This window comes from Eulemur rufifrons, chromosome 9 (assembly GCF_041146395.1).
Source record: "Eulemur rufifrons isolate Redbay chromosome 9, OSU_ERuf_1, whole genome shotgun sequence".
Classification (NCBI taxonomy): Eukaryota; Metazoa; Chordata; class Mammalia; order Primates; family Lemuridae; genus Eulemur; species Eulemur rufifrons.
The window spans coordinates 35,297,876-35,320,488 of NC_090991.1; the positions used below are offsets into that span (position 1 = coordinate 35,297,876).

Here is a 22,613-nt window from a genome sequence, read left to right on the forward strand (position 1 = left end):
GCTTGAGGCCAGCAGTTGCCAATCCTCTCCTCTATCTGGAACCATGCCCAGTGGGGACTGTGCCCTGACTCCCAAGCCACATCGGTGCTGGGGGAGTCTGCTCAGCCCTGAGTCCTCCGGGGAGCAGGGGGGCAGAGCTGAGCGGCCGCCCGGAGCTTGGCGGGAGGAGGGGATGGGGGAGGGGAAGGTGGAGAGATCCGGCTAGAGGGGAGGCTCCGACGTCTCCTTCCTTCCTGGTTCCCACAGCAGCTGCTGCCACTGCTCAGCTCCGTGAGGAGGGAGCCGGTGACTCGGAGACGGTGACTCAGAGGCAGAGCGCCGCGAGGGCCAAGGAGCACAGGCGTCCATGGACCCTGGGGTAAGGGGGCCGCGTGGCATCGCTGACATTCCCGGAGAAGAGCTTCCTCCCACCTGAAGCTGGTGGGTCTGCTCCTCCGGAGACGGGGGCGGGAATGGAAGTGGAGGGGGGCACCCACCTGGCTCACCTTGATCCCCCCCCTTCCTGCTGACAGAGCCTCCCCTCCACCCACCAGCAATGGGGGCCAGGATCCCACGGGGCCAGATGAGGGCACAGAGATACCCAAATACCGGAAGAGTTTAGGAACTTTCAATGGCTGAATGCAGGAGTTTCCTCCCCGGATCAGCCTCTCACTACATGGGCCCCTGTGCTCCGACCTCCTGGCCACCCTTACCCTGCCACGTTCCTGTCCCCTCGGAGCCTCAGCTCCTCAGCTGCTTGCTAGCTCCATAAGAAGATCTGAGCTGCTTCCCCAGTCTCAGGCCAGCCTCGCCCCTCCAGTCCCCTCCCTGTCTTACACACACACAGCCTCATGCATTATTGATCTCCCAGTGGAGCCAGGATGGCCAGGGCCGGTGCCAAGGGCGCCTGTGGGCACTACTGCGGGACCTGGGCAGACCTTGGCATGTTCTTGGCTGCCTCTTCTCTTGCACATAGGGTCTCCATCAGCCCAGTGTCCTGCTTGCCCTGGGTGGGCGGCTCTTCTCAGGAACCCCAAGGATTGGGATAGTAGAAAGGGGATGGTAAGGATTAGGGGGTGGGGGGGACTAAGCGTCCAAGTTGGGACTCCTAGGGGCATCTTTGGTGGCAGGAGGCACAGAGAAAAATGGAGGCTATCTCAGGCCTCAGTTTCCCCAAGCAGAAAATGGGAGCCCAAGAACTAGCGGACGTGGAGACCAATCAGTGGGGAGTGGAGGGTTCTCTGCAGAGGGATCGTGGCAGAGGAGTCTCCAAGCCGTGGTGGTGGAGCAGATGGGGGGGGGGGTCCTGAAGGAAGAGGCAGCTGGACTGAGATCTTGCTTGTCCAGTCTCTGAGTCCCATCTTTTCCCGGAGCCTCTTCCTTCCCTCCCCAGCCTCACCTCTGAGCACCCCCAGGGAATCCTCCAAAGAAAGTGCTGAGTGTTTTCTAGAGCCCCGGAGTGTGTGCCCAAGGTGGGGCTGGCCATACTTCTTGTGGTTTTCTCTTGGCACCGGCCTGTCTGCTGTGCGCTGGTTCACCTCTCTGAGCAGTGGCCATAGCAGAGGGTGTAGGCAGGGAGACCTGCCCAGGGTGAGGTGGGGACAGAAGAACAGACTCTGGGAGAGGCATGGCAGGTGAGGATGTGTTGACCAGCCCCGATCGAGTGATTGGAGATGGGAAGAGGTGATAGCAGGGAGGGTCTGTGTTAATGTGGTTTCTCTTTTACTTCAAGGGCTCCCCCAGGACCAGGTGACATCCTTCCCCTTCCACCCTGCTCTACATCCTCAGCAGGGAGTGGCATTTCTCTTCTCCATGGACTTCCAAGAGAGGGACTCTCCCTCCCTGGCCGAGAGTGCTCTGTCCTCGAAGCCCAGCGGTGCCCAGCAGGTCTGAGGGCGGGTCAGTGGACAGGGGGCAGGCAGTGGGCAGGCCTGGCCTGGGCCGGGGGGGAGGGGCAGACATGGTGGACTCACCAGCGCTCCCCTCCCTCTGTCCTGTCCTGGACTGCAGGCCTCTGAGCTGTGGGAGGTAGTGGAGGAGCCTCGGAGCAGGCTGGCGGCAGAGGGTATCACACCTGAGAGGCAGGAAGGCCACCTGCTCAAGAAGAGGAAGTGGCCTCTGAAGGGCTGGCACAAGGTAGGGGGGCAGGCCACAGGGAGGGGCCAGATGTGGGGAGGGATGGCGGGGAGGCTGCTGGGCAGTCCAGGGTGTTTGTGTGTTGAGAAGGGGAAGAAGAGTCCGAGTGTGTGGCTGCTCTCCCTCACACCCTTTCCTCTCTGCCTCTCCGTCGCATCCCTCCTGGGCAACGTCACAGAGATACTTTGTGCTCGAGGACGGGATCCTTTACTATGCGACAACTCGGCAAGATGTGAGTTGGGGCCATGTGGGAGGTGTCTGGCCCCAGAGTGCCCTGGGCAGGCAGCGGGGGCCTGAAATCCACCCGAGCACAGTCTGAGTCCCAGGTGCGCCATTCACTGAGTGTGCGATCCCAGGCAGGGCACTTCCCTGAGCCATAGCATTCCCATGGCTAACTCGGGGAGAGCACAATCATTCATGCGTAGAGCTATTGTCATTTTAAGGGACATAATACACACGAGGCTCTCTGGAAAGTGCCCAAGCACTGGGAGCTTTATCACCCTCATCCTTGTCCCGTTCTCATGCGGGGGACAAGGAACTGAAGGTCTGGTCACCCAGGTGCTCTCCAAGAAGGTGTTTTGTTCCACCACCTTGCAGGTCCCTGAGGCTGGGAATATTTCCCCTTGCTCTGTGACTCCCTAGAGCTCAGAATGGCACTTGACATAGTAGAGTAACTATTTAGTGGGGAACTACTTGACGTGGTTCTGTACACAGGAGGGTGACAGAGAAGTCCCTACTGATAGTGTGACTCACACATGAAGGTGAACCTGCTTCCTGCCCTTGAGCCTAGAGTGGCCTCAAGGAGATGGTGGCTCTGTGGCCCTGTGAGCCTGAAACCAGTCCCCTGTCCCTACCACCCCTCCACGCCAGATCACCAAGGGGAAGCTCCATGGCTCCATTGATGTCCGGCTGTCAGTCATGTCCATCAACAAAAAGGCCCAGCGCATTGACCTTGACACTGAAGACAACATCTACCACCTCAAGGTAACATCCCTGGGAGCCACGGAGTGTTTTGGCTCCCAGCCTGGCAGAGGTGCCTGGGCACACAGGGGCAGGGGCTGAGGGTCCACGGAGCTCAGGGTCTGTCTCTGAGTTTGACAAGAAGGAAGTTCCCATTGTGTAAAACAGCCAAGGGCGAACATGCCCCTATTGGTTGTTACGTGAACAGCCACAGAGCTGAGGGCTCGGACACCGGGGGACATTGTGCTTTGCCTCCCTGCAGTGGGCTTTGCACAAACGGGGCGCTATTACCTGGGGACCAGAGCCCCGACTTCTTGCTCCTGGAAAACAGTTCCCCCCTTCAGGCGGCCCTCCCCCTCCGTCACTTCTGCAGATCAAGTCCCAGGACCTGTTCCACAGCTGGGTGGCCCAGCTGCGTGCCCACCGCCTGGCCCAGCGCCTGGACATGCCCCGCAGCCTGCTGCCCAGCACCACGCACCGGAAGGTAAGGTGGGCCCAGGGGTGGGGGCAAGTGACGTGGTGATTCAGGGGTGGTGGCTTTGGGGAACTGTGAGACCCAGGGAGGTGGACACCATCCTTCCTGACCCTTGGCCCACTCCATAGGTTCCTGGCGCCCAGCTTCCTACAGTGGGTAGCACCTCAGCCCTGCCTGGGGTTGGACCTCGGGAGAAGGTGTCTTCCTGGCTGAGGGACAGTGATGGGCTAGACCGCTGCTCACACGGTGAGGGGCCCTGCACAGCACCTCCATGGGTGGGGCCCACGCTGTCGGGTTTAGGTGGCATCAGCAAGAGGCAAAAGATTACTTCCCTGCTCAGGGAGCCCCAGTCTGATGGGGGAGGCAGGCTCTGCCTCCAAGTGATCAAGTCTACCTGGGCCCTGTCCTGGGGAGCCCCCACCCCCTAGAGGATGGCAGGGCTCATGCCTTAGGCACGTAGACAGACATGGACAGAGGACCAGGAGTCATGGCAAAGTTACCGAATGAAGGATCAGCGCAAGGGAAGGGGCGTGCTCTACAGTCAGGTTACTGCAGTGAGGGGTGGTGACGTTGGCCTGGAGAGGGAAGTGCAGACCAAGTGGAGAGAGAGAGAGAGAGAGAGAGTGACCCCTGGCCTGCGCACATGCAGCAGGGGTGAGGCGTGGTCTCATCCCGGAGCCAGAGTGGAAATTGGGCTGCAGGCTCTCCCGGGAAACCCGAGAGAGGCCACACTGAGGGGTGGCGGCCTGGAGCTGCTCTGGGTTCATGCACAGGGGAGGGGAGCCGTGTCGGGATCTCTGTGGCTGCCAGTGAAGTCTCTGGAGGAGGAAGCCAGGGTTGAGACAGTGATGGCCTCGTTCATTCTTCCCCCAGAGCTCTCTGAGTGTCAGGGCAAGCTCCAAGAACTACACAGACTCCTGCAGAGCCTGGAGTCCCTGCACCGAATCCCCTCAGCCCCTGTTATCCCCACACACCAGGTGAGGCCCGGGGGTCTGGGGGGTGGGGAACGGGTCCTGCCCAGGTCCCTTGATCCCATCACTTCCCTGGGACAGGTCCCATTCCTCCCTATATAGCTGCAGTTTCCTGGAGAGCCACGATCCTCCTGGTTGCTTCCCCACCCGTATCTAAACTATGTCAAGGTTGTGTCTCTGCTCCTTCCTTTGTGCTCACGCCTCTGCCAGGGTGTCCATCTTCTTCCTCTGGGATGTCAGTTGTCCCTGTCACCTTGCCAGGCTGCCATGCCCTCTGTGCCTGGGGTGACCTGTGCCCTCCCCTATGGTCATCTGCCTCTCCCGGGCTTTGATGGTTTCTGCCCTTTCTCCCCACCCTGTGAGTGAAACTGTCCCCACCTCCACTTGCCAGGCCTCAGTGACAACCGAAAGACCCAAGAAGGGGAAACGGACCAGCCGCATGTGGTGCACGCAGAGCTTTGCCAAGGATGACACCATTGGACGGGTGAGGTGGGGTGCGGACCCCACGTTGCTGGGTCGGGACGCTCTGAAGGAGGCTGTCTCCTTCAGCCCTGCCCCTTCGCCTACAGGTGGGTCGTCTCCACGGCTCCGTGCCCAACCTGTCTCGCTATCTGGAGTCTCGGGACTCCTCGGGCCCCCGTGGGCTGCCACCCACAGACTACGCCCACCTGCAGCGCAGTTTCTGGGCCCTGGCGCAGAAGGGTGAGTGCGTGCTGGGGGTGGCGGGAGCGGGCGGGAGAGGGCCAGGGGTCTGACGGTTTGCCCCGTCCCCACAGTGCACAGCTCCCTCAGCAGCGTCCTGGCCGCCCTCACCACCGAACGGGACCGACTGAGGGACCTGCCCCAGGGCTCAGAGCTATCAAGGATGGGGGTGAGGCCTGGGGGACAGGCGGCTGGCGGGAGGGGAGGGCTTGAGGCTGAGGACTGCAGGCAGCCCCTCCCGTCCCCCTCCCCCTGCAGGGCTCCGAGGCCCCAGCTGGCCAGAGGCGCCTCCACTCGCTGTCCATCTCCTCAGACACCACCGCGGACTCCTTCAGCTCGCTCAACCCCGAGGAGGTGAGAGCCGGGCCGGGAACCTGCGCTTCCTCTCCCAGCAGCAGTGAGGGCCTGGGGTGCTGGGCACGGTTGGTTTTAAGTCCAAAAACAGAGCTCAGAACTCCTGGCTCCAATGTCTTTCACGTAACACCCGTAACACCGGCAGCAGCACTCGAGGTGCTTTTACTTTTAAATCGGAGTCCTGCGAGACGGGATTCTTGCTCTTGAGACAACAAGACTGAGACTCAGAGAATCTGATTGACGGGCCCAGGCTCCCACAGTTATGGCCTGGCTGAGCTTGGACTTAGGGGTTCCGAGCGCAGTCTCTGGGGCTGTACTCGCTGCCCCTGCTTTGTGACCCCGAGCCTCAGTGTCCTGATCTGCAAAGTGGGGGTAATAATTGCACCTCCCTCATAGAGTGGCCGTCAGGACTAAATGAGTTAATACGTGCAAAGGGCCTGGGGTGGGCTTCAGGGTCAGTGCCCAGGCAGTGTCCGCAGTTGCTGTGGAACCCATGTCCCCTTACTCCCAGGCTGGGATTCATTCCATTGCACCTTCATAGCCTGCTCGCCCCTCTCCGCCTCTTCTGCTGCTCAGCAGGTGTCACATTCAGACAGCGAATGTCCCCGGTTATGCTCCCCTCTCAAGGAAGCTGTCAGGGAAGGGGGAGCCCTGTCTCACCTCCTGGCCTGGCCCCTGGGGCCTGACACCCATCTGGCTGCCCTCACAGCAAGAAGCTCTGTACATGAAGGGGCGAGAGCTGACCCCCCAGCTGTCCCAGAGCAGCATCCTGTCCCTTGCTGATTCCCACACAGAGTTCTTCGATGCCTGTGAGGTTCTCCTCTCTGCCAGCTCTTCTGAGAACGAGGTAAGGGAGGAGGGACGAAGTGAGGGAGGAGGGACGCTGGAGTTGAGAGGGGAGGGGCCTTGGGAGGACAAGGGTGGGTCCAGAGAGATGAGAGGACATAGATTCCTGAGTCTTTTCTAACCCCCTCAGCTGCTATCTCCAGAAACATGTTCAAATCTGCTAGGTTTGTGTGGCCCTGCTCAGAAATCTCTGTTAGGGACTCTTCTCCCAGTTTGACATGTTTTATCCCCACCGGTTTCTCCTGAAACTGCTGCCTCAGTTCCAACCCTGGTTATCTTCCCTGACCCCCTTTCAGCTTCGGTGCTCCCTGACTCCTCTCCCTGTACCCCGCATCTCAGCAGTTCCCAACTTCCCTTCCCTTTGTGTCCTGCCAAGTCCCTGAGCTCTCTCCCAAGGTGGCAGGGCACACGCTGCCAGGCCTCCCGGGGCAGTGTCTTAGGGCTCAGAGCCCCCCAGTACATTCTCTTCCCCTTCCCACCAAAGCGTAGCTGGGCAGATTCTTGCCAGGCCCTGGGCACTGCCCAGCTGCCCGGGGGAGGCCCAGTCTGCCCGGCCTGTCATCTGTCCCGGCCCAGGGCTCAGAGGAGGAGGAGTCGTGCACCAGTGAAATCACCACCAGCCTGTCTGAGGAGGTGCTGGACCTCAGGGGAGCCGAGCGCTGTCAGAAAGGTGCCAGCCGGGGCACGCGGGCGGTGGGTGCTGGAGTAGGGTGGAGCACGGGGTTTGTCCACGGCCAGGCCCCATACGGAGTCTGTTGCTTGTGGTGACTGATGGCCTAATGACTTTCTATGGTGACCCCAGAGGTGACCCCAGGAGCTGAGGAAGGCTAAGCCATGAGCTGGGGAATGTTCTGGAGCAGCTCTGGGGGGCAGGCCTGGCCCAGGCCTGGGGGCTGGCCTCCCTTCCAGCAGGCTGGGAAGCCTCACGTAGGGCCCGACAGAGAGGCAAAAGATCCCACTTTGCCACTTGTTAGCAGTGTGGCTTTGGACCTGTCGTTTTACTTCTTGGAGCCTACTTCCTCATCTATAAGATGGGCGGAGCGATGTGCATCCCGACGTCTGTTTCTGTGTTTATAAGGGGACAGAAGGCAAGGGTGGGGACTCGGGAAGGGCTTTTGGGGTGCGGGGTCTCTGGCAGTGGGAACTGGGGCCTGGGAGTGAACAGACCTACGAGCGCATCGGCAGGGTGGGAGGAGCAGGCCCTGCTGTGTCTGGGCTGTGGGTGCCCAGACTGAGAGTGACATGGTGGTCGGGGTGGGCCAGGGGGGTGTGTTCCAGGGCGAGCCGCAGGGCCACCCCGCCGCCGCTGCCTGCCGGCGGCCAGCGGACCCGGGGCCGACGTGAGCCTGTGGAACATTCTGCGCAACAACATTGGCAAAGACCTGTCCAAGGTGTCGATGCCCGTGCAGCTCAACGAGCCGCTCAACACGCTGCAGCGGCTCTGTGAGGAGCTCGAGTACAGCAGCCTCCTGGACCAGGCCAGCCGCATCGCCGACCCCTGCGAGCGCATGGTACCCACCCACACCCCCCGGGGCCCGGCCCAACGGCCTCTTCCTCCCCCAGGCCCCTCTCCCCCAGACAATCCCAGCTGGACTGCTCCTTGCTGCTGAAGTTCCACCCCAAGACCCCAGACTTTGCTTGCAGCGGGATGGCGTCCCCATCCTCAGGCCACTGCCACTGTGCTGTCCTCCCTGCCCTGCCTCCCGCAGGTGTACATCGCAGCCTTTGCTGTCTCTGCCTATTCCTCCACGTACCACCGAGCGGGCTGCAAGCCCTTCAACCCCGTCCTGGGGGAGACCTACGAGTGTGAGCGTCCTGACCGAGGCTTCCGCTTCATCAGTGAGCAGGTGTGGGCCGCACGAGGCGAGAGCTGGCCTCAGGTGGCCAGGACAGGGAGGGACCTGGGCTTCAGGGGCCAGAGCTGAGCCTGAGGAGCCAGGGCATAGCAGAGGAACGTGGGCAGTTGGCTCTGTGCCAGGGTCTGTGGCCCATGCTGGGGGGTGAGGACTCTGCTCACAGGCGCTCCCAGCTTAGCGCAGGGTCAGCCTTGAAACGGAGTTCCTGGCCCTCGTCTGAAGCTCCACCTGGGAAGACGTGCTCTAGAGGGCAATCTTGGGCTAGGATGAATTGGAGGGTGAATTGGAGCGAGCCAAGGGCACAAGGTGAGGGGGATGGAACGTTCCAGACAGTGTGGAGGAACGGATGGAGCAGGTTTGGGAAGGGGAGAGATGGGGCTGGAAGACGAGGCCAGTCAGTCTCTGAGGAGCCTTGCCGGTGAAGGTCAGGAGGGCTTTGGGGTTTTGTTTGTTCGTTTTTACATCCTGAAGGCAGTGGGCGTCACGGGATGTGAGGCAGTGAAGTGGCACGCTCGGACTGGCACTCTGTAAGGCACATTGGCCAGTGCATGCGATGGCTGGTGGTGGCCATTAGGGGCCGTTGTGGTCCTCTCTGTAAGAGCCAATGGGGACCTGCACTCAGGCCGTGGCACGTTGAGTTCAAGAGCATTCACATGTTGCCCTTGAGGACTCGGTGGTCAGCAGGACGTTCTTACGTGCCGGGAGTGGGGAGGGGGCCAGCAAGAGGGAGAGGTCTGGGGTGGCCTCCTCCCTCTGGCTGGGGCATTCAGCAGTGCGTGGTGGTGCCAGTCAGCGAGCTGGGGGGTGTAGGAGAAACTGAGTCAGGGAGCACGCTGTGCACATGGGCTTGACTTCCACGGGGAGACGTCCAGGAGGCTCTGCAGTTAGCAGGCCTGGAGCTCTCAGCACCAAGCAGAGCTAACAGATTGGGGGCGGCCAGCTTGGGGGGAGGGGGCTGTCATGGGGGGACTGCCCCAGAGAGGACTGTCTGAGGAGGTGGGCAGGCAGGGGTGCTGGGGGAGCCCTGAGGGAGAGGGACGGCAGATCCCTGGGACCTGGGGGGTGTCATTGGCTTCCTGAGCGAGGGAAGTTTCAGAGAAAGAATGGGGACAGAGACTGGATTGCAGTGCTTGTAGAGTGGAGGTTAAAAAAAGAAAAATGCAGACTGTTTCCAAAAAATTTTGCCATGAGGGAAAGAGGAGAGAGAGGGTAGCAGTTAGAGGCCATTTGTTTGTTTAGATTCTAAGTGATCTTGAAAACACACAGCACAATCGCTGTGTACAATAGAAAATAAGCCTCCCCTCTGAGGGGACTGCTGCCACCAGTTTTTGGGAATCCTCCTGGAAATGTTTTATGCATACGTGAGCAATAAATGTATGCATCTAGAGAGGGTAAGTTTACTATTTTTTAAGGTGGAAAAAACAGAAAATCTTTATATTCAGAGAGAAAGAGAATATATAGAGGGGAGGACTGAAAGTGCAGGGGGTGGGGGATGAGGGGTGGGGGTCTGGGAACTGGGAGCCCAGGAGCGGGGTGGGGGTGGGGCGGGGGCAGGTGGGTGAGGCCCCAGCGGAAGGGGCTGCCTTCCCCGCCCCACCTTCTCCCTCTTACCATGGGCCTCATGGGAAGAAGAGAGGACCAAGAGAGGACGACTTGGGTGTTGGCCAAGGATGACAGGGACAAGAGACCTGGACCTAACTGGTCTTCTGGTTCTCAGGGGGACTGGGGTGGGGGTAAAGGACTTTGGGGGGCCCTGATGTCAGGAGTAGACCCCAACGTCCTCAGGGGTAGCTTCAAGAGAACATGTTTGCTCACCCAGGTCTCCCACCACCCCCCCATCTCAGCGTGCCATGCGGAGTCTGAGAATTTCACCTTCTGGCAAGGTGAGGAGTGGAGGGCAGGGCGGGGTGGCCCTGGGGTAAAGGGCAGAGAGGGAGGGGCTCGAACACTCTCGGGCCTTATCTCTGTTGTTCCTTGTCCCTCCCAACCCAACTGCAGACATGAAGTGGAAGAACAAATTCTGGGGCAAATCCCTGGAGATTGTGCCTGTGGGGACAGTCAACGTCAGCCTGCCCAGGTGGGTACTTTTACTCCCAGCCGCCAGGCCCAGGGGTCCTCCAGGCTGGAGGCGGGGCGGGGGTCAGGGACAGGATGGGAAGGCCTGGAGCTGCTCGTAGTGAGGGCAGTGTCGGGATGGTCGACACCTATATTCACAGCAGTTGCCAATAAAGAGAGATGAAAAGCTTAGCAGGTGGAGCCGGAAGGGCCCATCGAGGTCATCTGGCTCAGTGGCTTTCACAGGTTTTTATCCCCGACGCACAGTAAGAAATGCTTTTGAGACTTTAAGCCAGCGCACACACAAACATAGAAACCTGAATTGATTTCAGGACTAATGGGTCACAGCCCACATTTGAAAAACCCTCTTTTAGCTCATGTTACAGGTCGGACATGAGCCAGAAAGCAGGGGCTCCTTGAGAGCAGTCGGGAGTTAGCCAGAAGCCACGGGAGGGGGCTGGCGAGATCCTGGATTTTAGAGTCAGAAATCCCAGAAATCCTGGGTTTGAGTCTCAGTTCTGCCGCTTGGTAGTTACCCAAGCAGCAAAAAGACTCCACGCCTGGGAGCCTTGTCTGCCTGTAAGATGAGAGCCATAAGTAACACCCAAGTGGGGATGAGACAGGATGGCGTATGTAAACGGCCCTACCATTGTCCCTGGCACCCAAGGATAGGGACCCCGTCTGTATTTGTACTCCGATTACTTAGGCACTTGGAAACTTTATAAATGTGTAGGGACGTGCTAGCCAGAACCAAGACCCCAGAGTTCCTGCCACAGACTCACATGACTTGCCCTAGCAAGACAGGCGCCCCCAACTCACTTGTTCCCCAGGGTCAACCAGCTGTCCTCCCATACCCTGTCTCTCACAGGTTTGGGGACCACTTTGAGTGGAACAAAGTGACGTCCTGCATTCACAACATCCTGAGTGGCCAGCGCTGGATCGAGCACTATGGGGAAGTCCTCATCCGAAACACACAGGACAGCTCCTGCCACTGCAAGATCACCTTCTGCAAGGTGGGTATGCCACCCTGACCCCGCCCAGCCACCCCCAGCAGCCTCTGCCTCCGGAGGTCACCCTGAGTAAGGAGGAGGGGACACCCGCTAAACCTCTCTTCCCCACCCCAGGCCAAGTACTGGAGTTCCAACATCCACGAGGTGCAGGGTGCTGTGTTCAGCCGGAGCGGCCGTGTCCTCCACCGACTCTTCGGGAAGTGGCACGAGGGGCTGTACCGGGGACCTGCGCCAGGCGGTCAGTGCATCTGGAAACCCAGTAAGTGGGGTGGCCAGGGAGGGCCGGGCAGGGCGAGGGCGGCTAAGGCACAGTCCACCTGCCCCAGCCCCTTGCCCTTCCCAGACTCGATGCCCCCAGACCACGAGCGGAACTTCGGCTTCACTCAGTTTGCCTTGGAGCTGAATGAGCTGACGGCAGAGCTGAAGCGGTCACTGCCTTCCACCGACACAAGGCTCCGGCCGGACCAGAGGTCAGTGCCGGGCGGGTGCCGCCCTGGAACCACCTCCCTCCTCATGGGGCTCTGCCGAGCGGGGACTTTGTCCTTCCTTCTCTGAGTTGCCTCAGGGAAATGGCGCCTGTTTGGGGGACAGCTAGGCAGGGACAGAGGCCTTGGACTTGGGGCGCCTGTGGGTGGGCAGCTCTGCCGACTGCCATCTGGGTCCTCAGGTACCTGGAGGAGGGGAACGTACAGGCCGCTGAGGCCCAGAAGAGAAGGATCGAGCAGCTGCAGCGAGACAGGCGCAAAGTGATGGAAGAGAACAACATCGTCCACCAGGCCCGCTTCTTCAGGTGCCTCAGCCCCGTCCTCTGCCCTGGGTCTCTGCAGTCTGGGCCCCGCTGTCCCTTAGGCCTGGGTTGAGTGGGGCAGACCACAGCAGGGGTATCTCTGCACCCCAGCCTCCGTGCTGGGCGCTCGCCCTTCTCACTTCCGCCCGCCCTGTCCCCCCAGGCGGCAGACGGACAGCAGCGGGAAGGAGTGGTGGGTGACCAACAACACCTACTGGAGGCTGCGAGCCGAGCCCGGCTACGGGAACCTGGATGGGGCCGTGCTCTGGTAGCCCTGGCTCCGGGGGCAGGAGGCTCTGCTTCCTCACTCCTCCTGCCTCCACCCCGACCACGGACACATGGGTGAGGCCAGGCTCCCCGCTCACTGCCCTTGAGACCAAAGGGGCAGCCCTGGCTCTGGCCCTCTCTCCCCTCTGCCGGCCAGAGGGGCTGCACCCCCGCCCACCCCCCACCCCATGGTTTGGGGTGAGAAGCAGTATCTGTGCTTCCCCAGTCTCGTCGTCCCAGACAACCGGCATGTAAGACCCTTCTCGCTCTGTCATTTCCCTTCCTGTCCCCCTTGGGGTGCTTAGGGGAGACTCCAGACTCCCAGGATCTGTTCCCCATTTCTGTGCCTTCTTAGGACACAGGGGACCCCTTGATGCTCCCAGGCTTTCTGTGCCCAGGGCTCTGTCCTCAGCCGTGAGTTCCCAGCAAGTGAGGAAGAGGAGATGGCCTTTCCTTCCACCCCACCCCCACACCCCATCTCCAGTGTCTTCTTCGCCTTGCCCTGGCCCAGCAGGGCTTTCTCCAGCTCCCTGCAGTTGGTTCCTGGGCATCCTTCCCATCCTTCCAAACTGCAAAATGCCTGCAGCTTCCAGCTCCTTTGTCCCTGATCCTCAAGTGGTTCCCTTCAGTCTCAGCACATTCCCCAGAGGGGACAAGGCCCCTCCAAGAGGAGGGGAGCAGCCCGAGGCGCCTGGCCTCTGACCCACGGGCAGTGAGTGTGTGAGTGTCTGGGTGTCTCAGGTTGCATAGGAGAGCGTGTGTGTGCGTGTGTGTGTGTGTGTGTGCCCGTGTCCTGCTTGCGGGCAAGCAGGGTTCCTTCATGTAGCCCGGACGTCCCCCTGCGGGGTGTCCGCCAGCACTGCTGCTCACTTTCCCAGTCTGCCTCTGAGGAAGGTGGATTGCTCTGACATTCCAAGCTCCAATAAAGACTATCCCAGAATTTGGCCTGTGACCATTCATTGAGAAACACGTGTGCTCTAGCACAGTACCTGTGAATGCTACCTTATTTGGAAATAGGGTCTTTGCAGATGTGCCAAGTTTAAATGAGGTCATCTTGGATTAGGGTGGCTCCACTCTAGTGACTGGTGTCCTTATAAGCAGAGGGAAATTTGGGCAGACGAGTATACAAGGGAAGATGACTGTGTGAAACACACACGGGAGTGGGCCACGTGGAGACGTAGGCAGAGACTAGAGCGATGCAACTACAAGCTGAGGATGCCAAGGATTGCTGGCAGCTGCCCGAAGCCACCCGAGGCTCACTCTGAGCCTCCAAGAAGGAGCCAAGCCTGCTAACGACTTGATTTCAGACGTCCAGCCTCAGCCGAGAGAGAATATATTCTGATTGTTTTAAGCTGCCCATCATGTGGTGCTCTGTTACTCAGGGAACTAACCCAGCCACTGCTCACCTGAACTGAAAGCCCAGAAGGCGCCTCCCTCCCCGTAGGTTCTCACACCTGTCCCTTCTGCCTCAGGTGTCCTCCACTCTGGTGCTTCTCAGCCCTTGCCTGGACTGCTACGGAAGCCCTCAGTCCCTTCCAGCCTAACGCTGGCCTTCAGGGAAGCATTTCAAAAGAGAAAATATGGCACTTCGTGCCTGCTTAAAATATATCCATTGCTTCCCAGTACACAGCGGAAAAATCCAAACCCTTCAACCAGTGGAAATCTGCCTGGGCTGTGTCCCTCCCTGTGGCACAGAGTGCTGACCACCACACTAGCATCCTCAGCCAGGTCTGTGCCACCCACTCAAGATGTGGGTGTTCCAGGAAGGGCAGGAGGGAGGACAGGGCAAGCTGCAGGCCCTCCCCCTCCCCCTCCACTGAGGCTGGGCTCAAACCTGGCCCTGTTATCCCAAAGCTGCGGGACGTGGGTCAAGTGGCCTTACCTTCCTGTTCAGAGGCTTCGGTCCCTCGTGTAGCCTCTTCTGTGTCTCAGAGGAGAGGGTCCGTGAAGTGTTCCAGGCTCCTTACTCCGCCCCACCCCACCCTCTGCAGCAACAGCCTGCTCCAGTCCTACAGCTGTCCCCACAGGAAGTCATGCTTTCCCTGGGGGGTGGCAGAGTGGCAAGAGCAGAGGGAACCCCCAAGCTATGACATCCATCAGCCTTTTCTTCTCCCCCTCCCCCAGCGCCCATGGAGGAGCGGTGGTCCACATTTCCACAGCTATTTACGGACAGTGTTGGAGTTAAAACGAACACACTTGTCCTGACACCACATGCCAGAAATAACCCCAACCCATTCCAGAAACAGCCAAAGCCCGCACACACTCGGGATCTTTCCCAACAGTCTGCACCACCCTCCTCCCGACCCTCTCCCCTCAGAGCCACGCGGCGCTGACTGACCACCGTGTGTTCAATTTCCACGTATTTTAAGAACTGGGGTTTAAAATAAACCAAATTCCAAAGTTATTTTTCCAGTGGAGACAAGAAACCAGAAACGCCTCTACCCACGGGAACCACAGTGTGGCCTGTGCCGTCTAAGCCAGTGTCCTCCTGGAGTCCTCCCAGCCTCAGCCCGGGTGGGAGGGGCGTGGGAAGGTGGGACTGCTTTTGCGCTTGCTGGGCCCAGCAGGTGAGCGGCATTTCCTAAACCCTCCCCAGCTGGCCAGGGTTTGGTGAGTCATTGCTGATGGGGGCTCTGGCCCCAGGCTGGGCTCTGTGGACAGGGTTCCAAGGGCCCAAGGCAGCTGTGGGTTCAGGCAGCGGTGTCGCCTCCTGGCAGCCAGGAGGACCAGGGTGGGGTGTTCACGTTGGTGGTCGAAGGAAGGAATGGTGGGCCCCCTTCTCAAGCCTATGGCAGCCTAGTCCAAATGACCCACGGACTGGGCCTTGGGGTAGCCCAGCACAGAGCCAGAACCCTGGCTTTGGTTGGAGGACATAGAGGGCCTGGAGGGAAGGGAAGGAGAGGAATTTGGAGCTTAATGGCCCCAAATCTTTTTTTTTTTTTCTTTTTTGAGACAGGGTCTTACTCTGTCATCTGAGCTAGAGTGCAGTGGCATCATATAGCTCACTGCAACCCCAAACTCCTGGTCTCAAGAGATCCTCCTGCCTCAGCCTCCCCAGTAGCTGGGACTACAGGCATGAGCCACCATGCCTGGCTAATTTGTTCATTTTTTGTAGAGACGGAGTCTCACTCTTGTTCAGGCTGGTCTTAGAACTCCTGACCTCAAGCAATTTTCCCGCCTTGGCCTCCCAGAATGCTAGGATTACAGGCGTGAGTCACTGTGCCCAGCCTAATGGCCCCACACCTTGACTCCAAGTGTAGCAGTTTGTAAAGCCAGGGAGCCACTTCCCTGGCTGAGCAAAGGACAGAGCTTGAACAGCAGGAGAAATGTTTGGGCCGAACAGTGGGGGCAGAAGGAAAGGAAGGCAGGCAAGTGGTGTCACAGTGCTCATTTCACCCACTTGGACCCTCCAATCCCAAACTGCTCTGTCCAGAGAAAGATTTTTAAAAATTGTTTTTAATTTGGCTGTTGAACAGCTGATGGGGACACCTGGGTTACAAGGGGCTAAAAAAGGTCAAAATACTTTTAACCCCCAATTTCCTGCCTCTTCTGAATAAAGGGCTTGAAGCAGCCGGGGGCCGAGGCATTCAGATTCCCTCCGTGAGGTCAGAGTGAGGTCCTTCCCACCCTGAAGCTGGAGCGGGTGTTCCAGGCTGGAGGCCACTGGGTGCCTCCCTGCTCCATCCTCATGGCACATAGCCGAGATGGATGTGGACGTGTGCAAAGGTTCCCACCTTCTCTGTCTCAGGGAGAAGGAAGTCAGTGGGGACAGTGGGGGACGAGGGCACCCACAGCCCCTGACTGATTCCTGCTGAGGCTGCAGAGACCTTTACGTCTGACCTCAATTCCGCTGGCTCCAGTCTGACCCTGGAAGGGCACACAGCACTCCTGCTCTGGGCTGTCTTAGTCAAGTCCCAGTTCTCCCACAGGCACCTTCAAGATCCTGGGGTACATTGCCAGGCCCTGTCCAACCTCTTCCGGGAATGGGCAAGGGAGCCTTGCAGTTGGGTCATTAATTTGATGACGTCTCCTTTCTGGAAAGGACACAGTTTATATGGAATTTCCCCTTTTAGAGACCCTCTAGTTCTAGCATGGGCAGAAAAGGAAGTGGGACTTAGTTCTCTCTCCCTGGGACTAACTTCTGTGCCCCTTAGGGTTGTCAAAGAGACCCTCACAGGTTGCCCTGGGCCAGGTCTTGCTCACCAGGTGATGTCTTCCTGGCACAGACACGTAATCAGAACACTCAGCCCTATATGATGGTCTAGGGACCCTGATTCTTGCCACACCCTCATCTTATCCTCGTACATACTCTTAAGAGCCAATGCCATCAGAGGGGGACACCGAGTGCTCTTGAGATCCCCAGCAGACCAGAGTCAGCTGTGCAGCTCAGCAGGGGCGTCTGGGGCAGGATGGTCCCAGGGCCTGGGAGAGCTTGGCCCCAGGGGATGGGGCTTCTAGGGTGCTACCACATCTCATTAACATAGTCATCACATGGGGCAAAGTCTTCAGGTTGCTGAGAGATGCTTCCAGGCCCTAACATATGTGTAGGGGATAGTTTCGCTTGGTAGTTTCCAAACCATTAGCACTATGCCCCATGACACCAGGAGCCTGGGGTTGCTGGGCCTTGTTGACTGCTAATATAAGAGGCCCTCAACATGAAGGATCTGTCCCGAGGATGGTAGATGGGTGGGCTGGGCTATGGGAAGGGTGTGGGTGAAGAAGAGATTGGAAGGGCCAGGGCAGGAGCAGGGAGGAGAGAGAAAAGCGCGTCAGCTACACGGTCTTTTGTCCAGGACCAAAGTGGTGAGATTCTCCAGGCGTCCTCCAGAGGGCGCCCCGGGCTCTCGAAAGGACCAATTCAGTCAATCCTGAGCCCCACCTGACAGGTGGCTGCACCCGCCATCTGCTCAGTTTCAGGCCTCCAAGAGTGAGGCGGTAGCGGGGCCCAGCCCAGCAGTGACGGTGCAGCAGACACCATTACAGCGTATTCCTACAGATTGCCCGCCACGCCCCCACAGCCCCTTTTACTCTTCAGAGACGCACGAATCAGGAAACCCTCAGTTCTGGGAGACCCAGTTGTCCCCAGCTACTCCCAGAAGCTGCCCAGATGGTCTGGGGGAGGGTGGCCAGGCCCCCTTTGTGGGTGCCTCCTCACTGGCCGGTAACAGCTGCCCCAGGACCTCCTCTCCCTCCAAGCCAGGGATCCCTCACAAAAAGACTTTTCTGTTTCCACTAACGTCTGGGCCTCTGTGGCCCAGAGCCTGTCACACACTGGGGCAGGACCCCTGAATTTAATCCTGTACCCTAACTTTGGGCTTCCAAAGAGAAAGGCAGGTCGAGCAGGGAGCAGGAAGGGCACCACCCTTCAATCCAGACAAGCGGGCCCCTGATTTAGGGCTCTGTCCGGCGTTCCTCCAGCTGCCCCTCCGCATGGGCTGAGGCACCCATGGGCTGGGGGAATCAGTTTACCCGGCCCCCTCACAGACAGCATTCTGAGCACCTGGGACCCTGGAATTCCCGACCAGTCAGCCTCTGGCCCACTGTGCAGGTCCCTTTCCTAGGTACGCCTTCTCCAAGCGCGAACTGTGCCTGATAGTACCCGACAGAGCGCGGTGCAAAGGGGCTGGCCTCCGCCAGGTCTCCCTGCAGCGGCCCCACACCGACTTCCTCGAACTCCAGCAAGTCTAGAATTCTAAAGTCAAACCTGGGTTTTCAGTTCTATTTGTCAATGTTGGAGGATAGAAATTATTTAAGTAATTAGTTTTCTAACTTTCAAATATTTAACATATTATATATGTGCCTGCATTTGCACTCTTGTCCTGGGTCCTCCGAGTGTTAGGGGCGGGCCTGAGAAATTCCCTGTGTGCTCCTGACGGGTGAGGCGTGTGCGTACGTGTGTGCATGGTTTGGAGGAGGGAGCGTGTGTTGTGCCCTCCTGGGAGGGAGGGGAATGGGGAGGAGAAGGAAGGGACCCACTAAGCCAGTGCCAGCTTAGCAGAGAGTCGTGGCTGCTGTGGGAAGTCATCTCACCTAGGACTCCTGGGATAGAGAAGGTGGGACGTGGGGAAGGCAGGTCACCTTAGCCCTCCCTCCCTTCTCCTCCACCTGGCAAATACCACAGGCCCCGGCAGCCGCTCTCCTCCAAGCTGGGCCTGGTGGTCAGCCTCAGGGCCACACGCGCCCCTCCCGGCACCTGCAGTGCAGAGCGGGCAGGAAGAGCGCGGCCAAGGGCTGGAGCCCTGAGCTCTGGCCTTGGCTCTGCCGTGTATTCCCGTCACCTCCTTGAGCCTCAGTTTCCTCCTCTGCAATGTGTGGATAATGGTGCTCGCCCAGCTCCCTCATGGGGATCTTGTTTGTCAAAGGACACAGTGGGACTGAGGATTGATTGTTCAGGCTGTGCAGCACCAGACAAGGGTGGCTTCAGATGACCTGGGCCAGAGTCACCACCAGCTCTGCTGTCCCCCACCCCAGGGGCCCTCCCACTGCAGCAGCAAATCCTCCCTGGGAGGGAGAGCCGTGCAGACGCCAGTTGGAGCCTTGAGTTTCCCAATACTTTTGCCAAGAATAGGAGGACGCAAAGCATCTCCCCAAAAAGGTGGAGGGGCCAGGACATTGGTAAAAGGGGAGGCGGCAGCACCCTTCACCTCTGTGGTCCCCTCACCAGCAGTTCCTGGGACAGACACCAGCCTCTGTCTGCCAGCTGATTGTCCCCTCCCCAGCTAAGGAGTTTCAGACTGGGGGGGGAGTTCCTGCCCCACCAACCCCAGACAAGGGCCAGAAGGTGCTGGAAGGCCAGGAAGTCCCAGGCTAGCAGAGGCACAGGTTGAGGGGCAGAAATGGGCGCCTGCCCCCAGGCATCACCTCCAGCGCGCTCTGAGACCCACATGGGGTGGCCCCGGGTTGAGATGTGGTCAGGGACACCGGCCTCGAGGTGCCGGCAGGCGGCGGTGTGGACACCAGCCTGGCAGGGGCAGTGCTGGGCCGCCCAGCCCGGCGCGCTGGGGTGCAGCTGGCTTGGTGGCCACGGGGCGGAGCCCGAGGACCGAGAACTGGAGACGCGGAGCGGGAGGGACTCGCGCGGCGCCGTCTCGGTCGCCTGTGCCCTGAGCTGCGCGCGGCCCCTGGGGCTCAGGGAAGGGTATTTTCAAATACATGTGCATTTTTGGAATAAACTCACTTGGTCATGATGTATTATCCTTTTTATCTATCACTGGATGCTGCTTTCTAATAATTTAAATGAATTTTTGCATCTATGTTCGTGAAATAGGACTGTAATTTTTCCTGCTTGCGATGTTAGATTTTCGTGTAAAAGTTGTACCGGCCTCATAAAAGAGTTGGGAGAAGTTCCCTCTCCCTTTTTCTATTTTCTTGCAGACTTTGATTATATTGGTGATATTTCATTCTTTTTTTATTATTATTAATTTTTAAAATATGGAACGCTTCACGAATTTGCATGTCATCCTTGCGCAGGGGCCATGCTAATCTTCTCTGTATCGTTCCAATTTTAGTATATGTGCTGCCCAAGCGAGCACAGATATTTCATTCTTAAATATTTGAAAATGTTCACTGAAGGATCCATCTGGACCTTTATTTGAGGAAACGTTTTTAATAATAGAGAAAATTTGTTTAACAGATATTGAACTGTTCAAGGCTTTTACCTTTTCTTCTGTCAGCTTTGGTATTTTTTTTTTTTTAATTTGGAAGAATGTGTCCATTGCATCCAAATTGCCAAATTTTTTGTAAAGTTGTTTACAATATCCTATTATCTTTTTAATGTCTGTAGGATCTTTAGAGATCCCCCCTTTTCATTCTTTTTTTTTTTTTTTTGGAGACAGGGTCTCACTCTGTTGCCCGGGCTAGAGTGCCGTGGCGTGAGCCACCGTGCCCGGCCCCTGATTCTGATTTTTTATTAATAGAGGCCAGGTTAAGCTATAATCCTTCTGGGGACGTTGTTGGAAATACTCTATCTTTTCCCACTACTTTTGCTCTGCCATTTGTAGTGAAGGAGTAACAGTGAGAACTGGGGCCTGTGTCTAGGATTGGGTAGAGGAGAGGAAGGCCTAGCCTTCCAAGCCTGGACCAAGTACAAATCCTTTGGCTCCCACCTTGGGAACAACCCAGAACCAACAGGTCCCTGACTCAGAGCTGAGCACACTAATGGTGTAGGACCATGTTGCAAAATCCTGAGGGGTTGAGGGAGGAGAAATTATTATTATTATTATTTTGAGACAGAATCTCACTCTGTTGCCCAGGCTAGAGTGCCCTGGCATCAGCCTAGCTCACAGCAACCTCAAACTCCTGGGCTTAAGCAATCCTTCTGCCTCAGCCTCCCGAGTAGCTGGGAGATAGCCATGTGGCACCATGCCTGGCTAATTTTTTTTTCTATATATATTTTTAGCTGTCTGAATCATTTCTTTCTATTTTTAGTAGAGACAGGATCTCGCTCTTGCTCAGGCTGGTCTCGAACTCCTGACCTCAAGCTATCTTCCCGCGTCAGCCTCCCAGAGTGCTAGGATTACAGGCGTGAGCCACCGCGCCAGGACGGAGAAATTAGTTTGACCTCACAGGAAGAGAAGTCAGCAGAATGCTTAAGATGACCCCTGATCTGTCCAGGGTGCTGATAACTCACAAGCCCTCCTGCCAAACAGGTTGGAAAGATTTAGGATTAATTATGAGATGAACTCCCGTGGCCTCCTGGCTGCCAGTCTCAAGTAGAACTGAGGGTCCAGACTTTTCTTCCCACAAGAAAATTAACTCAGAGACAGCCTCTATTGAACCCAAGGATCCCAAGGAGCCTTGAAAAGAGTAACAAAGCTCAAAAAGAAGCACAGCCGAATAGTATCTTATTGAAGAGTATATGAATATTGGATTAAAAAATTTTAAACAAAGAAATAGTAAACTCAAAATTGAGGATAGTGGTAAATTCTGGGGGAGACCAATGGACTTGGATAGAGAAGGAGCACACAGACAGAAAGTTATTGGTATTGTTTAGAGTGTTTGATTCACAGGCATTCATTTAGTATTATAATTTATATCCTAAATATATGCCAGATGCATTATTTTATATGCACCAAAAATGCAATATAAAAGATAACAAAGATAAAGAATTATTCCTTTTTTTTTTTTTTTTTTTAGACAGAGTCCTGCTCTGTTGCCCGGGCTAGAGTGCCGTGACATCAGCCTAGCTCACAGCAATCTCAAACTCCTGGGCTCAAGCGATCCTCCTACCTCAGCCTCCCAAGTAGCTAGGACTATAGGCACACGCCACCACGCCCAGCTAATTTTTTCTATTTTTAGTTGACCTGCTAATTTCTTTCTATTTTTAGTAGAGACGGGGATCTCCCTCTTGCTGAGGTTGCTCTTGAACTCCTGACCTCAAGCAATCCTCCCGCCTTGGCCTTGCAGAGTGCTAGGATTACAGGTGTGAGCCACCATATCCAGCCAAGAATTATTCCTTAATGGAATGTTGAAAAGAATCAGGCCTAGAAATGTGTTTATTTGGAAGAATTGGGCCACCCAAAGAAATGAAAGTTATTGTTCTTTAATCACCCATATATTTTGCGTGTTACTATTGAAAATACTTAAATTTTAATATACTTTCATATTTAAGATCACATTATATAAGATAATACAATATATTATAGACTGGTTTAGAAATACTGCTTTGTCATGTTCTCATTTTATGAAACTATTTGATCCAAATTGTTCGTTTTATCTCATTTGTATTTTCCCTACTGTGACTGTCTGAGCATTTCCTTCTGAGCTATTTGGGAATAAGCAATTTTTGCATCATGTATGGTGGTGTCTCAAGATACCCATTTTGTCTCAAGATACCCATTCACTATTTGCGATTTTCACAATATAACCACCTATTGTATTAACTTTTAATTATTGTTATGAAAACATTATAAAATAATATAACAGAGGGAACATACAAAGAACCCCCATATTCCTACCACCCCTCAGAATGAGCAATTATCAAACTTTTGCTCCACTTGCCTAATTTGTTCTTTCTTTTTTTTTTTTTCTATAAGACAGAGTCTCACTCTGTTCCCCGGGCTAGATTGCAGTGGTATCAAGCCTAACTCACAGCAACCTCAAACTCCTGGGCTCAAGCAATCCTTCTGCCTCAGCTTTCTGAGTAGCTGGTACTACCAGGCGCACCACCATGCCCAGCTAATTTTTTCTATTTTTCGTAGAGATGGGGTCTCATTC

General features: G+C 56.7%; 1 protein-coding gene and 1 non-coding gene across 2 annotated transcripts; one reads left to right on the top strand and one right to left on the bottom strand.

Annotated features, from left to right (window-relative positions):
- Positions 1 to 229: 229 nt before the first annotated feature.
- OSBPL7 (oxysterol binding protein like 7) lies at positions 230 to 13,337 on the top strand. The gene is made up of 23 exons (XM_069481307.1): positions 230 to 358; positions 1,712 to 1,866; positions 1,990 to 2,115; positions 2,294 to 2,347; positions 2,986 to 3,099; positions 3,449 to 3,559; positions 3,679 to 3,796; positions 4,424 to 4,527; positions 4,913 to 5,005; positions 5,091 to 5,223; positions 5,298 to 5,392; positions 5,482 to 5,577; positions 6,287 to 6,424; positions 7,000 to 7,093; positions 7,687 to 7,934; positions 8,133 to 8,270; positions 10,099 to 10,162; positions 10,278 to 10,356; positions 11,203 to 11,347; positions 11,459 to 11,603; positions 11,688 to 11,814; positions 12,012 to 12,134; positions 12,295 to 13,337. Exons 2-23 carry the CDS (start codon positions 1,792 to 1,794, stop codon positions 12,401 to 12,403), a joined length of 2,529 nt encoding a protein of 842 aa, XP_069337408.1. The 5' UTR covers positions 230 to 358; positions 1,712 to 1,791; the 3' UTR covers positions 12,404 to 13,337.
- Positions 13,338 to 19,823: 6,486 nt separating this feature from the next.
- On the bottom strand, positions 19,824 to 19,930 carry LOC138392681 (U6 spliceosomal RNA). The gene has a single exon (XR_011234967.1). It is a non-coding gene; the product is annotated as a U6 spliceosomal RNA (small nuclear RNA).
- Positions 19,931 to 22,613: the final 2,683 nt, after the last annotated feature.